This window comes from Stomoxys calcitrans, chromosome 5 (assembly GCF_963082655.1).
Source record: "Stomoxys calcitrans chromosome 5, idStoCalc2.1, whole genome shotgun sequence".
Classification (NCBI taxonomy): domain Eukaryota; kingdom Metazoa; phylum Arthropoda; class Insecta; order Diptera; family Muscidae; genus Stomoxys; species Stomoxys calcitrans.
The window spans coordinates 42,670,013-42,682,406 of record NC_081556.1 but is presented as its reverse complement, the minus strand read 5'-3'; the positions used below and the strand labels follow the sequence as shown (position 1 = coordinate 42,682,406).

Genomic DNA, 12,394 nt, shown 5'->3' with positions numbered 1-12,394 from the left:
TCAATGTAGATCACCAGCCCCACTCTGTCCTCTAGCTTTGATCCATCCGTGTAACATGATCTTCCAGATGGCAATACTAGGGTTCCGTCAATCCAAGACAGTGCCGGTGGCAGCAGTGCTCGCACTCGACTTCAAGGTTTATCTCAGGTATCCGATCGAAAACTTTTTCCCTTCCTTCCAGGTTTCCTATCGTCGCCTCGAGTTGCTTCCATCCTCAATTCAATCTCCCATCGCCTTAAGTCTCATAGCCGCAGTGGCTGCCTCACACTTAATCTGTATGACAATGGGTCGGATATCTAGAATAGTCTCCAGTGCCCGCCTACGCCAAGACAACATGTTTTCTGAACCTGTTGTATGGTCCTTATGTTGCACTTTTTCTCCATTGCAGTCCACCAAACTACTAAGCCGTAAGTAAGTATTGATCTAATCACGCTCCTGTAGAGCCAGTGGACTATCCTCGGATTCAGCCCCCATTTCTAGCCTACGACCCGTCTACATAGTGCCCAACATCTGTGAGCCTTCTCAGTACGCTGCTGAATGTGACACTTCCAATTCAGTTTCCTGTCCAAGATCATACCTAAGTATTTGACCTTGTCAGATATCGAAATTGTCTTATTGAGGAAACGTGAATTGGTCTTCCTCGTGAACAGGCATATTTAAGTCTTCTCTGGGTTAACATTAAGACCTTTGGGTCTATCCCAGTCATATGCCATATGCAAGACCATTTCGGCCCTTCTGCACAGCTCGTTCGGAGCCTTACCCCTTAGAAGTATTCTAACATCGTCTGCGTAACAGACGGGTTCAAATCCCACCTCAGTCGGCATCCGTAATAAGTCATTTATCGGTCACCCATAGGAGTGGCGATAAAATGCCCCCTGTGGCGTGCCTTGTGCCACTTTCTCCGTGATATATATGCCATGGGACACACATTTTTCCACCTGTTCCTTAGCATGTGGTTCCAGTCTCTAAGGACCGGGTCCACGCGGTACTGGTCTGAGGATTGAATCAGTGTGTCGGTCCCCACATTGTTAAAAACCACCTCGATGTCAATGGGGAGGGGATGTTAAACAATGTGCGGACCGACACACTGATCCCATCCTTAGACCAGTACCTGGTAGACCCGGTGCTTAGAGATTGGTATGCCTCACCTTACTTGTTTTTTTTTTTCGAAAAGTCCACATGCTCAGAAGCACAGAAAAACTATGGGTAACCAATGTTCTGCTCGTCCTAATTTTACTTTTCGTTTTTATACCCTCCACCATAGGATGGGGGGTATACTAATTTCGTCATTCTGTTTGTAACTACTCGAAATATTCGTCTGAGACCTCATAAAGTATATATATTCTTGTTCGTCGCGACGTTTTATGTCGATCTAGCCATGTCCGTCCGTCTGTCTGTCGAAAGCACGCTAACTTCCCAAGGAGTTAATCTGGCCGCTTGAAATTTTGCACAAATACTTCTTATTAGTGTAGGTCAGTTGGTATTGTAAATGGGCCATATCGGTCCATGTTTTGATATAGCTGCCATATAAACCGATCTTGGGTCTTGATTTCTTGAGCCACTAGAGTGCGCAATTCTTATCCGATTGGAATGAAATTTTGCACGACGTGTTTTGTTATGATATCCAATAACTGTGCCAAGTATGATTCAAATCGGTGCATAACCTAATATAGCTGCCATATAAACCGATCTGGGGTCTTGACTTCTTGAGCCTCTAGAATGCGCAATTCTTATCCGATTGGAATGAAATTTTGCACGACGTTTTTTGTTATGAAATCCAACAACTGTGCCAAGTATGATTCAAATCGGTCCATAACCTGATATAGCAGCCATATAAACCGATCTTGGGTCATGACTTCTTGAGCCTCTAGAGTGCGCAATTCTTATCCGATTGGAATGAAATTTTGCCCGACGTGTTTTGTTATGATATCTAATAACTGTGCCAAGTCTGATTCAAATCGGTGCATAACCTGATATAGTTGCCATATAAACCGATCTGGAGTCTTGACTTCTTGAGCCTCTAGAGTGCGCAATTCTTATCCGATTGGAATGAAATATTGCACGACGTGTTTTGTTATGATATCCAACAACTGTGCCAAGTATGATTCAAATCGGTCCATAACCTGATATAGCTGCCATATAAACCGATCTGGGGTCTTGACTTCTTGAGCCTCTAGAGTGCGCAATTCTTATCCGATTGGAATGAAATTTTGCACGACGTGTTTTGTTATGATATCCAATAACTGTGCCAAGTATGATTCAAATCGGTGCATAACCTAATATAGCTGCCATATAAACCGATCTGGGGTCTTGACTTCTTGAGCCTCTAGAGTGCGCAATTCTTATCCGATTGGAATGAAATTTTGCACGACGTGTTTTGTTATGAAATCCAACAACTGTGCCAAGTATGATTCAAATCGGTCCATAACCTGATATAGCAGCCATATAAACCGATCTTGGGTCTTGACTTCTTGAGCCTCTAGAGTGCGCAATTCTTATCCGATTGGAATGAAATTTTGCACGACGTGTTTTGTTATGAAATCCAACAACTGTGCCAAGTATGATTCAAATCGGTCCATAACCTGATATAGCAGCCATATAAACCGATCTTGGGTCTTGACTTCTTGAGCCTCTAGAGTGCGCAATTCTTATCCGATTGGAATGTAATTTTGCCCGACGTGTTTTGTTATGATATCTAATAACTGTGCCAAGTCTGATTCAAATCGGTGCATAACCTGATATAGTTGCCATATAAACCGATCTGGAGTCTTGACTTCTTGAGCCTCTAGAGTGCGCAATTCTTATCCGATTGGAATGAAATATTGCACGACGTGTTTTGTTATGATATCCAACAACTGTGCCAAGTATGATTCAAATCGGTCCATAACCTCATATAGCTGCCATATAAACCGATCTGGGGTCTTGACTTCTTGAGCCTCTAGAGTGCGCAATTCTTATCCGATTGGAATGAAATTTTGCACGACGTGTTTTGTTATGATATCCAACAACTGTGCCAAGTATGATTCAAATCGGTTCGTAACCTGATATAGCTGCCATATAAACCGATCTGGGGTCTTGACTTCTTGAGCCTCTAGAGTGCGCAATTCTTATCCGATTGGAATGAAATTTTGCACGACGTTTTTGTTGATATCCAACAACTGTGCCATGTATGATTTAAATCGGTTTATAACCTGATATAGCTGTCATATAAACCGATCTAGGGTCTTGACTTCTTGAGCCTCTAGAGGGCGCAATTCTTATTCGATTTGTCTGAATTTTTGTACGTAGTATTTTGTTATGAAATCCAACAACTGTGCCAAGTATGGTTCAAATCGGTCCATAACCTGATATAGCTGCCATATAAACCGATCTGGGATCTTGACTTCTTGAGCCTCCAGAGGTCGCAATTATTTTCCTATTTGCCTGAAATTTTGTGCGACGGATCCTCTCATAACCATCAACACACGTGTTTATTATGGTCTGAACCGGTCTATAGCCCGATACAGCTCCCATATAAATCGATCTCTCTATTTTACTTCTTGAGCCCCCAAAAGGGCGCAAATTTTATTCGAATTGGCTGACATTTTACACAGGTCTCCAACATATAATTTAATTGTGGTCCAAACCGGACTTTATATTGATATCGCTCTAATAGCAGAGCAAATCTTTTCTTATATTCTTTTTTGCGTAAGAAGAGATGCCGGGAAAAGAACTCGACAAATGCGATCCATGGTGGAGGGTATATAAGATTCGGCCCGGCCGAACTTGTTATAAATTTGACTTTGGCTTAAATATTTTATACATATATTTTAGTTTCTTATATCTATGAAACTTAACAATTTCCTTTCACTAAATTACATGTACTAGATAAACACAGCCCATTGCAATTGTTGTCAATCAGATCTTTACAAATCATCTCTGATGAACTTTAAATAGATTCCACCCTTGGCCAAAAGCATAAAAGATCTTGGGTCAAATTGTATCTCCTTAGCGGTGCTGGAGCAAGTGTAAACTCGATATAGCTTCAGTATATGGGCCAAAGCTAGTTTAACTTGCAAAAGACCCAAACGACTGCCAATGCAGGAATGTGGTCCCACACCAAAGGGCTGATAAACCATGGGATTAATGGACTGCAAATTGCAAGAGGCAAAACGTTCCGGCTGAAATTTGTGAGGATTGTGCCAATGCTGAAAGCAAAGATTTATAAAATGAATCAAAATTTTTATACTTTCTACTCACCTTTGCATCTCGATGTAGTGCTAGAATGGAAACATATACCGGCATGCCATGTGGTATAAAAATATCACTGGTCAATTGAAATCCCTTGGCCCTGGGCCTGGTGGTACATTCCCTATTGATAAATGCTGCAGCTGGATACATACGCAAGCCTTCACATAACACTTGCTGCAAATAGGGCAAAGCTTGAAGTTCTTCGTAGGCTAGATCAGCCCTTTGGCCAAATGCTTGCTTAAGTTCTAGTCTCAACTTCAGCTGTACATCCTGTTGTTTGGCTAATTCGTATAAAGTGAAGCCAATAACTGAGGAGGATGTCTCAAAGCCTGCCAATAAGAATATGGCCACTTGGGAGGCTACAAAATCCTTATGCTGGCTATAGTGTAAGGGATCTTGGAGATTTTCTCTTTGGAACTGCAGTAATATATCCACTAAGTTTCCTTGCTTACATTCATTGCCGAAGCGTTCCTTTCTTTCCTCATAAAGTTCTTGGGTAAATTGACGAATAAACTTGGCATAAGTGGGGCTAAATAACTTGGCTCGTAACCAACTGGTCAATTCGGGGCAAAAGAAGATGATGAAAAAGTCCAACAGTCTTCGTATACCAATATCAAAAAGTTTTAATGTTTGTTCCCTCAGCACGGAGTAACCTTGAGCCAAGCCCTTGACATCCTTGCCATAATGCAGCACCGAGGTAAGGTCTGTGGTGAAGAGAGCCAACATTTCTTTGACTTCTACAACTACGCCATCTTGTGAGGGGTTCCCTTTCAATTTTCTTGCAAGAAACTGTTCCAGTTCATGAGTTACTCTCAGCATTAATGGGTACATGCGGAATTTAATTTGTCCACTGGTAAAGGCTGCAGACATTTTCTTGCGACAACCCCACCACATGGGAAATTTCGATAGAGGTAGTGTTAGGGCACCCATTCGATCGTGCACCGCATCTGCTGCTTCATAACGATTTTGGAATTTGTCCGAATGTTTAATGAAGACCAACCGAATTAGCTCTGGATCCCGTAATAGCAGAGCAGGCTTATTTAGCAAATATATACCCACTGCTGGTGCTTGGCAAGCTTCAGGATGATGGTATAGATTGTGGAAAAGTTCACCAAATGATATTTTTACTAAGAAAAGATCCTTAAGATTACCAACCAGCGGTAAGGGTTTTACAAAAGGCAGGTGAAGTCTCTGCCAGTATCCGAGTTTTTGTTTCACCAACCACAACCAAGTGCAAAGTACTACCAATATGAAGGTGGTGAGAAGAGATATTAATGGGGACATAGTTGAAAAAGGCTGAAATTAGAAGAAACATCATTTTGTTAAAAAAGACCTTGAACACAGTGGTAAAGTTAAAAAGGCCCACGCTCAAAACCCTTCTATAAGACCTGCAAATAAAACTTAAAAAAGCAGTATAAAACTTCAAAGGCCTTCCAAATTTAAGATTGCATAGACATGCTATCGGATTTTATTCACTTTAGATATTCACTTTGTCCGAAAGACCCTCTTCAACCACAAGAACACGTAGGGTCTTTCAAAGGTCTGCTTTAAGCGGTACTTTGGGCTATGTGATGAGAAGGTTCATATTTTTTATGGTTTGCCGAACCGCCTCCATCATCGGTCGATGTCGGTAAGGTGTAACGGATGCATGTTGGTGGTTCGGCAAACCGACTCCATGCATCGGTTATGGGTAGTGTTACTGCAATCTTGTAATTTGCCTACAAAAAATACCCTTTTTAACTCCCGAATTTTAACTCTAGAAAGGTGCCAAAAAGTCTTATTGAAGTACAAAGTGGCACCTTGATAAGACAGGCATGCTAAGCCCTGGCCATGGTAGCCTTCAACTACTCTGTAATCTTATGCAATTTTTGTCAGGGTATGACAGATACAGAGTACCTTTATCAATTTGGGTACAGCCTATTGTACTCACCGAATTTACCCCGTGGAGTCCTTCATCGGCTGGGACTGCCGCCTCAGTGTACGTATCCGTAGATTTTTCGTCAAGGTAGAGGCACATCCCGGAGTGCCTTCTCCGCACGCCTCTGGTCCGTGCCGGGATTGAAAAGAAGCCACGGTTCTGTTCGGTTTGCTGAATCGCCTCCATCATCGGTTGATGTCGGTGAGGAGCATTATCGATCTTTCTCTGGCTTTACGTCAATGGGGGATTATAGTCGCACTGTACATTTTGCAAGGTGTTGTGCTAACATAGACAGCAATGGGTCACAATCCTAGTTGTTTTCGCCTTTGGCGTCCTTCTTGTCGGACTATGTGATCCCTCCGACTTTTCCTGTGCGGCAATATATGCAACAGCAATATCCAAGCCCCAATACTGCCGGGACCAGTGCCGGGAAGTTTATATTTCTGGCAATTGAATTGCAATGGTGTCCGAGGTAAGATCGACGAGGTAGTAGATTTTATGTGTCGGAAAAACATATTCATGGCAGCGATTCAGGAGACAAAGCTGGTCAACACCTGCAGCTTGCATAGTTGTCACGGATACTATGTGCTATGTAGGGATCCATGAGGAGTAGAGGTGGGGGATTGGTGTTTGTGATACACCATTTCGTGCAGTATGGATCAATCTTGCCTGCGCCTGGCGCTAGTAAACTCTACATGGAATATATGGGGATAGCAGTCAGGTTAGGTACCACCGGTATAGAGCTATGAGACTTTAATGTGCATCTCGTTTTATGGCATTTTCCCCTAGGTAACGACCAGCGGGGCATAGTTTTGGTACAGCAGATTGAAGGCTCCACGTTCTGCAAGGAGAATTAGAGTGCCGTCGAGTGCAGCGATTCCTGAAGACCATATCTCTCTGTGCTAGATATTCTGAGTCTGCATTCAAAATAGAACTGGGGCCGTAATTGTCCTCCTTCAGCATGCCGAGCCCCTCAGGCTAAGAGCAGCCTGGCGGTGCAGTTTCGAATAAAAACCTCAAAAAGGTTGCACATACAACATCTCTGTTAAGCCCAACTGGTGCGTGGATTCATCACTTAACTTACTTTAATTGGCTATGACAGAACATTTGTTCCACTAGCCGAACATAGAAGAGCGTTCCAAGCACCTCGTTCTTCTGCGCTCCTTCTGTAATCCCTGACAACAAGTTTCAAAGTGTCTCCCAAATGATTTTTCCATCGGGCTTTTGGTCGCTCTTGTTTGCGCTTACCAACGTGTTTGCCTTCAAAAGACTTCTTTGCTGGAGCTTCTTTCTTTATCCATTTTGACAACATGACCTAGTCCATCGTCGTCATACAGATTGAGGTTCATATGACGCTATATTCTCCATTGACGCAAACTGGTCCATATATTTTACGAAGAATCTTTCTCTCAAACACTCTCTCAAACACTCCAAGCGTTCACAAGTATATAACAGCACGGGTAGTATCAGTGTCTTGTATAGTGTAATCTTCGTCTGTCGAGAGGTGATTCTTAATTGCTTACCTAATCCAAAATAGCATCTGTTTGCCAGTATTATTCTTCGTTTTATTTCAATACTGGTGTCATTCGTTTCGGTTAGGACGTAACCGAGGTAGATAAAGTTGCTGACTATCTCAAAGTTGTGGTACTCAACTTTCTCCATTTTCTTAATCTCATCGGTTGAACAAGGTATTTTGGGAGTTGAAGCCATCCATTTCGTCCCATCTCCATTTACTGCCAGACCCATTTTCACTGACTCTCTTTCGATTTTTTCAAAGACTGCAGTTACTACTTATGGTGACCGACCTATGATATCGATGTCATCGGAATAGGCGAGTAGCATGTGTCCTCTTGTGAGTAGTGTGCCACATCTATTCACATCTGCATCTCGTATAATCTTCTCCAGCAGCATATTAAAGAAATCACACGATAAGCTGTCTCCATGTCGGAAACCTCTTTTGGTAGTGAATGGTTCGGAGAGATTCTTTCCTATTCCTACTGAGGAACGCGTATCAGCAAATGTAATCCTGCGGAGTCTTATTAATTTTGCAAGGATACCAAACTCAGACATGGCTTAAAATACCTTTGAACGTAAAGGGGTATCGAAAGAGATGGTAGGTAGGTGTTGATTTGTCCTTCTCGGGTCTTTTCCAGGATTTTTGGCAGTGTAAATATCTGGTCTAGGGTGGTCAATTATCTCATTGACTTTTGATTTTAATCTTTCACACAGTACGCTCGAGAGTATCTTGTATGCGATAGGCGGGAGACTTATTCCTCTGTAGTTGGCGCATTCCGTCTTGTCTCCTTTCTTGTGCACAGGACATAGTATGCTGAGGTTTAAATCATCGGGATTGCGTTCTTCTGGCCAGATTGGACAGAAAAGCTGATACATACGCCTTATCAGCGTGTCGCCTCCGGTTTTACATAGTTTGGCGGGTAACCTATCGGCTCCCGCTGCCTTGTTGTTCTTCAGTCGGGTCACTGCTACTTGGACCTCATTCTGACTGGGGGGTAAACATTTTATACCATCATTGGGATTGATTTTGCGGTATCCTCTTCGCCACCGTCCTCGGACACTAGCAGTTGGGTCCTCAGCATGCTGTCTGTGTCAGTTACCAGAATTCCTACTTTGGCTCTGTAGGAGTATGTGCTTGCACCAAAGCCATCGGTTTGATGTTTAATTCTTTGGTAGAATTTCTAGACTTCATTCTGAATCCTTGCATTCAATTCGATCACACTCACGTCTTTCCACTTCCTTTTTCTTTCTGCGGAATAGAAGTTTTACCTCTCTCATTTTCTCCCGATACCTCACCTTCATCTCTAGCATTGCTACTGATAGCAGGGTTGCTCTATATGCCGCATTCTTGGCAGTAGAATCTCAACACTCTTGATTTGAATTTCGGATTTTGCGGCATTTTCCATGGAGTGCGCAATGGTCTGCCACTGCGCCATTATATCATTGGAACAAGGAGTGTTTTCATCAAGCAGTTGGGTAAGTCGAGTGGAGCCATCTGTTGTGTTTGCAGCTTTTCAATGTCCGTCTTCCGTGCAGTGTTAGACCGTACTTTTCTCGCTATGTTCAAACGGGTGTGAACCTTTGCTGCAAAAAGATTCGGCCCTGCCGAACTTAGCACGCTTTTACTTGTTTTCGCATTAAAATCTCCCAGAACGATATTAATATAAGTGTTACCTATCTACAGAAATCCACCTTACCAACGCCCTATAGGCTAGCACAGGTATCACAATGGCTATTAGGGTTGGTCAAATTATAAGGGTCAAGGACCTAACCTACTCAGTGACCTTTTTATAACCTCGGTCACTGCCAACAGAAACTTGCCCCGGATCAGTAGCACGATGCAGGTGATTAATAGCATATGTCCTCACATGCTATTAATCATCCTGGTAGAGATCCAATACAACTCTGTTTATCACTGAGTTTCCTCAAGAACACCCGTTCTTGAGGCGTTGACCCTATCACTCTCCTTCTGTGTCAATATCTTCTCAGTCTACGTTGCTAATCCTGCCGCACAGCTAATTATTCGTACACCGGGTGGCCACCGTAGCGCAAAGGTTAGGATTTCCGCCTACGACACTGAAAGCCTGGGTTCGAATACTGGCGAGACCATCAGAAAAAAATTAATTCGGTGGTTTCCCCTCCTAATGCTGGCAACATTTGTGAGGTACTATGCCATGTAAAACTTCTCTCCAAAAAGGTGTCGCACTGCGGCACGCCGTTCGGACTAGGCTATAAAAAGTAGGCCCCTTATCATTGAGCTTAAACTTGAATCGGACTGCAGTCATTGATATGTAAGAAGTTTGCCCCTGTTCCTTAGTGGAATGTTCATGGGCAAAATTTGCATTTGGGTAATTTTCGAGAGGACTCCATACGGTCCGGCCGGAGACTATCAACCCTATCTACAAGTTGTTTAAATCCCCCATGATATCCAAGAAAGCTGCCATTGCGTACTCCATCAGTTACAGAAACGACTCGATTACTCGTCCGAAGTTTTCGTCACGTAGGAAATTTTTGACCACTGGTAAATATTCGAATGGAGAGCCGTGCGGCCCAGGGCAGCAGTTATCGTTTCAATCTTCAGGTTGTTAAATACCCCTCGATGCACAGGAAAGACATAAATATTCCGGCAGGATAGTGTGGCAGCCGGTGACACGGCAAACAATAACTTAAATCTGTATACTAATTTTTTTATCCTGGAAGATACACAGGAAGGACATAGACATTCCGACGGGACTGCGAGGCAGCCGGTGACATAGCAGACTGCTGCAATAACCTCAATCTTTATACTATATCTTTTTTCTAATTCCAGGGTGGATGGCGACCGGACGTTGCAAACTTGAACCTTTCCTATGACATAATTCGACTACCTGTTAACTTTGCTTGTCCAACTGGTTATTATTTCCTACCTGACGACGATGATGGCAAGGAATACCGACTTTTCCCGATTAATATTTCACTTAACTTTCTTCAAAATCACTTCCCACGCTAATGCGTTGTTGCAAAACTGAAGATTACTGTTACAATGATCTTTAGAGTGACACTTAGATGTAGATAGACTCTAAGGCAGTAAGTATATTGTGTATATGATGATAGTTGTCGCTTCTGGAAATTTTATACAATAATAAAATAGCAATGACTTTTTACAATGTAGTAATAGATTGTAACATGCAACGCCGGCTCTTTAACTGGATAATCTAAACCCACCTTCATTGCGTGACATACATACTTAAGTGACGTCATCCAATGCATTTTTTGTGCGTTTAGAAGTTTCTAATGAATGTGGAGTTGACATTTTTCTATTACCCGAAAGGTATATAACTAAGATAATTACAAAGACAAGTTATGAATTACAAAAAAAGTGTGCTAAAAGCTTAACATGAGTCTTTAATTGTTATAAATGATACTAAGAAGATATTAATCGATATGAGGGATCGAACATTGCGTGCAATGACATCAAAACCACGTTTACACTGATTACTTAATCCGGATTTAAGGCCCTCGTCGGCTGATTTTATAAAGGGAAAACAGGTGATCGAGTCATTAAAACCGGATTTAAAGAGCAGTGTAAACGGGGATCAACATTTGAAAATCTCAAGAAAAAATCTGCCAATGCAGGAATGATAAAAAGAGAAATCAAAACCAAATCTAATGAACGTCCTACAGACTCGAACAAACAGCGGAAGTTGGCTTATAGTTGCCAACTTGTCATTTATCTATCTTTGTACAATCAACAAAATTGAAGGCCCGTGGTTGTATTTTGTATCAGACCTCCTATACATTGTTGGGTCTCAGATCATTACTTTTATGAGCTACAAACGGAAGAACGATGTTAGCATTACTTTTGATTCTTGTTTGAACCAGTGAGTGGAGCGTACGTTTTGTTATTTCGCTCCGCAAGAATTTTCTGTAACTTGTAATAGATCATTATTTTTGGAAAAAATTTAAGTCACTCAAGGATATTTACGATAGTGTTATCCATTAGGCGGTTGATGAACTGTGTCTGTGTCCAGTGGAGCGCCAGATTTAGAGCCCGGAAGTAGGCTTAGGATGGACTCCAAAGATCCAACAGCTGCGGTGGTAGCATCAGGCTGTAGCATGTTGTCTGCTACTGAAACCTCGACTGGTGGAGCGGTTGCTCCAGGCTCCACTAGACGACAAACGACTGCTCGGCAGGGGCTTTTGACGAAGACACCTTTTTCGAATCTTAAGGACAAGGCCGAACCTGTTCCATCTTCGCATGTCTATAATTTGTCTAGGCCATCGGCCTTCCCTGGCAAACCAACACACTCTTTAAGAGGGTGGAATAATAAAAGACGCATCGCTCTCAGGTTTATTGAGAGGCTTGGAGCAAATAAGACTCTCTACTGTTAGGGGGAGAGACTTCCTAAATTTGGTTCAGGGTTTCGCTGCACAGGCTACCCCAAAGACTACACGTCTTGATTCGGAAACTGCACCGCAGTTAGCCAAAAGTCTACGGTCATCTGGAGGGCATCCCATGCCTAAAAGGTTTATGGCGAATAATAGTAAGATGGGTGCAAGTACCTTTTCTATATCGCTAGGGACAATTTGGTGATGATAGTTGTCGACAAAAGAGAAGAACAGGGTTGTATATCTAGGAATAATTTGAGTGGGATAGTCAATGGTCAGTCATCAGTATACTCCGATGTCCTTGCGGAATTTCCTGGGTCACCGCCAGTTTCTGACGATGCAGGCTGGTATCGGGGCCGATAC

General features: G+C 42.6%; 1 protein-coding gene across 1 annotated transcript; it reads right to left on the bottom strand.

Moving 5' to 3' along the window:
- Positions 1-3,787: 3,787 nt before the first annotated feature.
- Positions 3,788-10,679, bottom strand: LOC106087152 (probable cytochrome P450 6t3). Its single transcript, XM_059369586.1, has 3 exons — positions 10,570-10,679; positions 4,240-5,526; positions 3,788-4,187 (listed from the first exon to the last, which is right to left on the bottom strand). The coding sequence occupies exons 2-3, from the start codon at positions 5,512-5,514 to the stop codon at positions 3,906-3,908; spliced, it is 1,557 nt and encodes a 518-aa protein (XP_059225569.1). The 5' UTR covers positions 5,515-5,526; positions 10,570-10,679; the 3' UTR covers positions 3,788-3,905.
- Between the last annotated feature and the right edge of the window lie 1,715 nt (positions 10,680-12,394).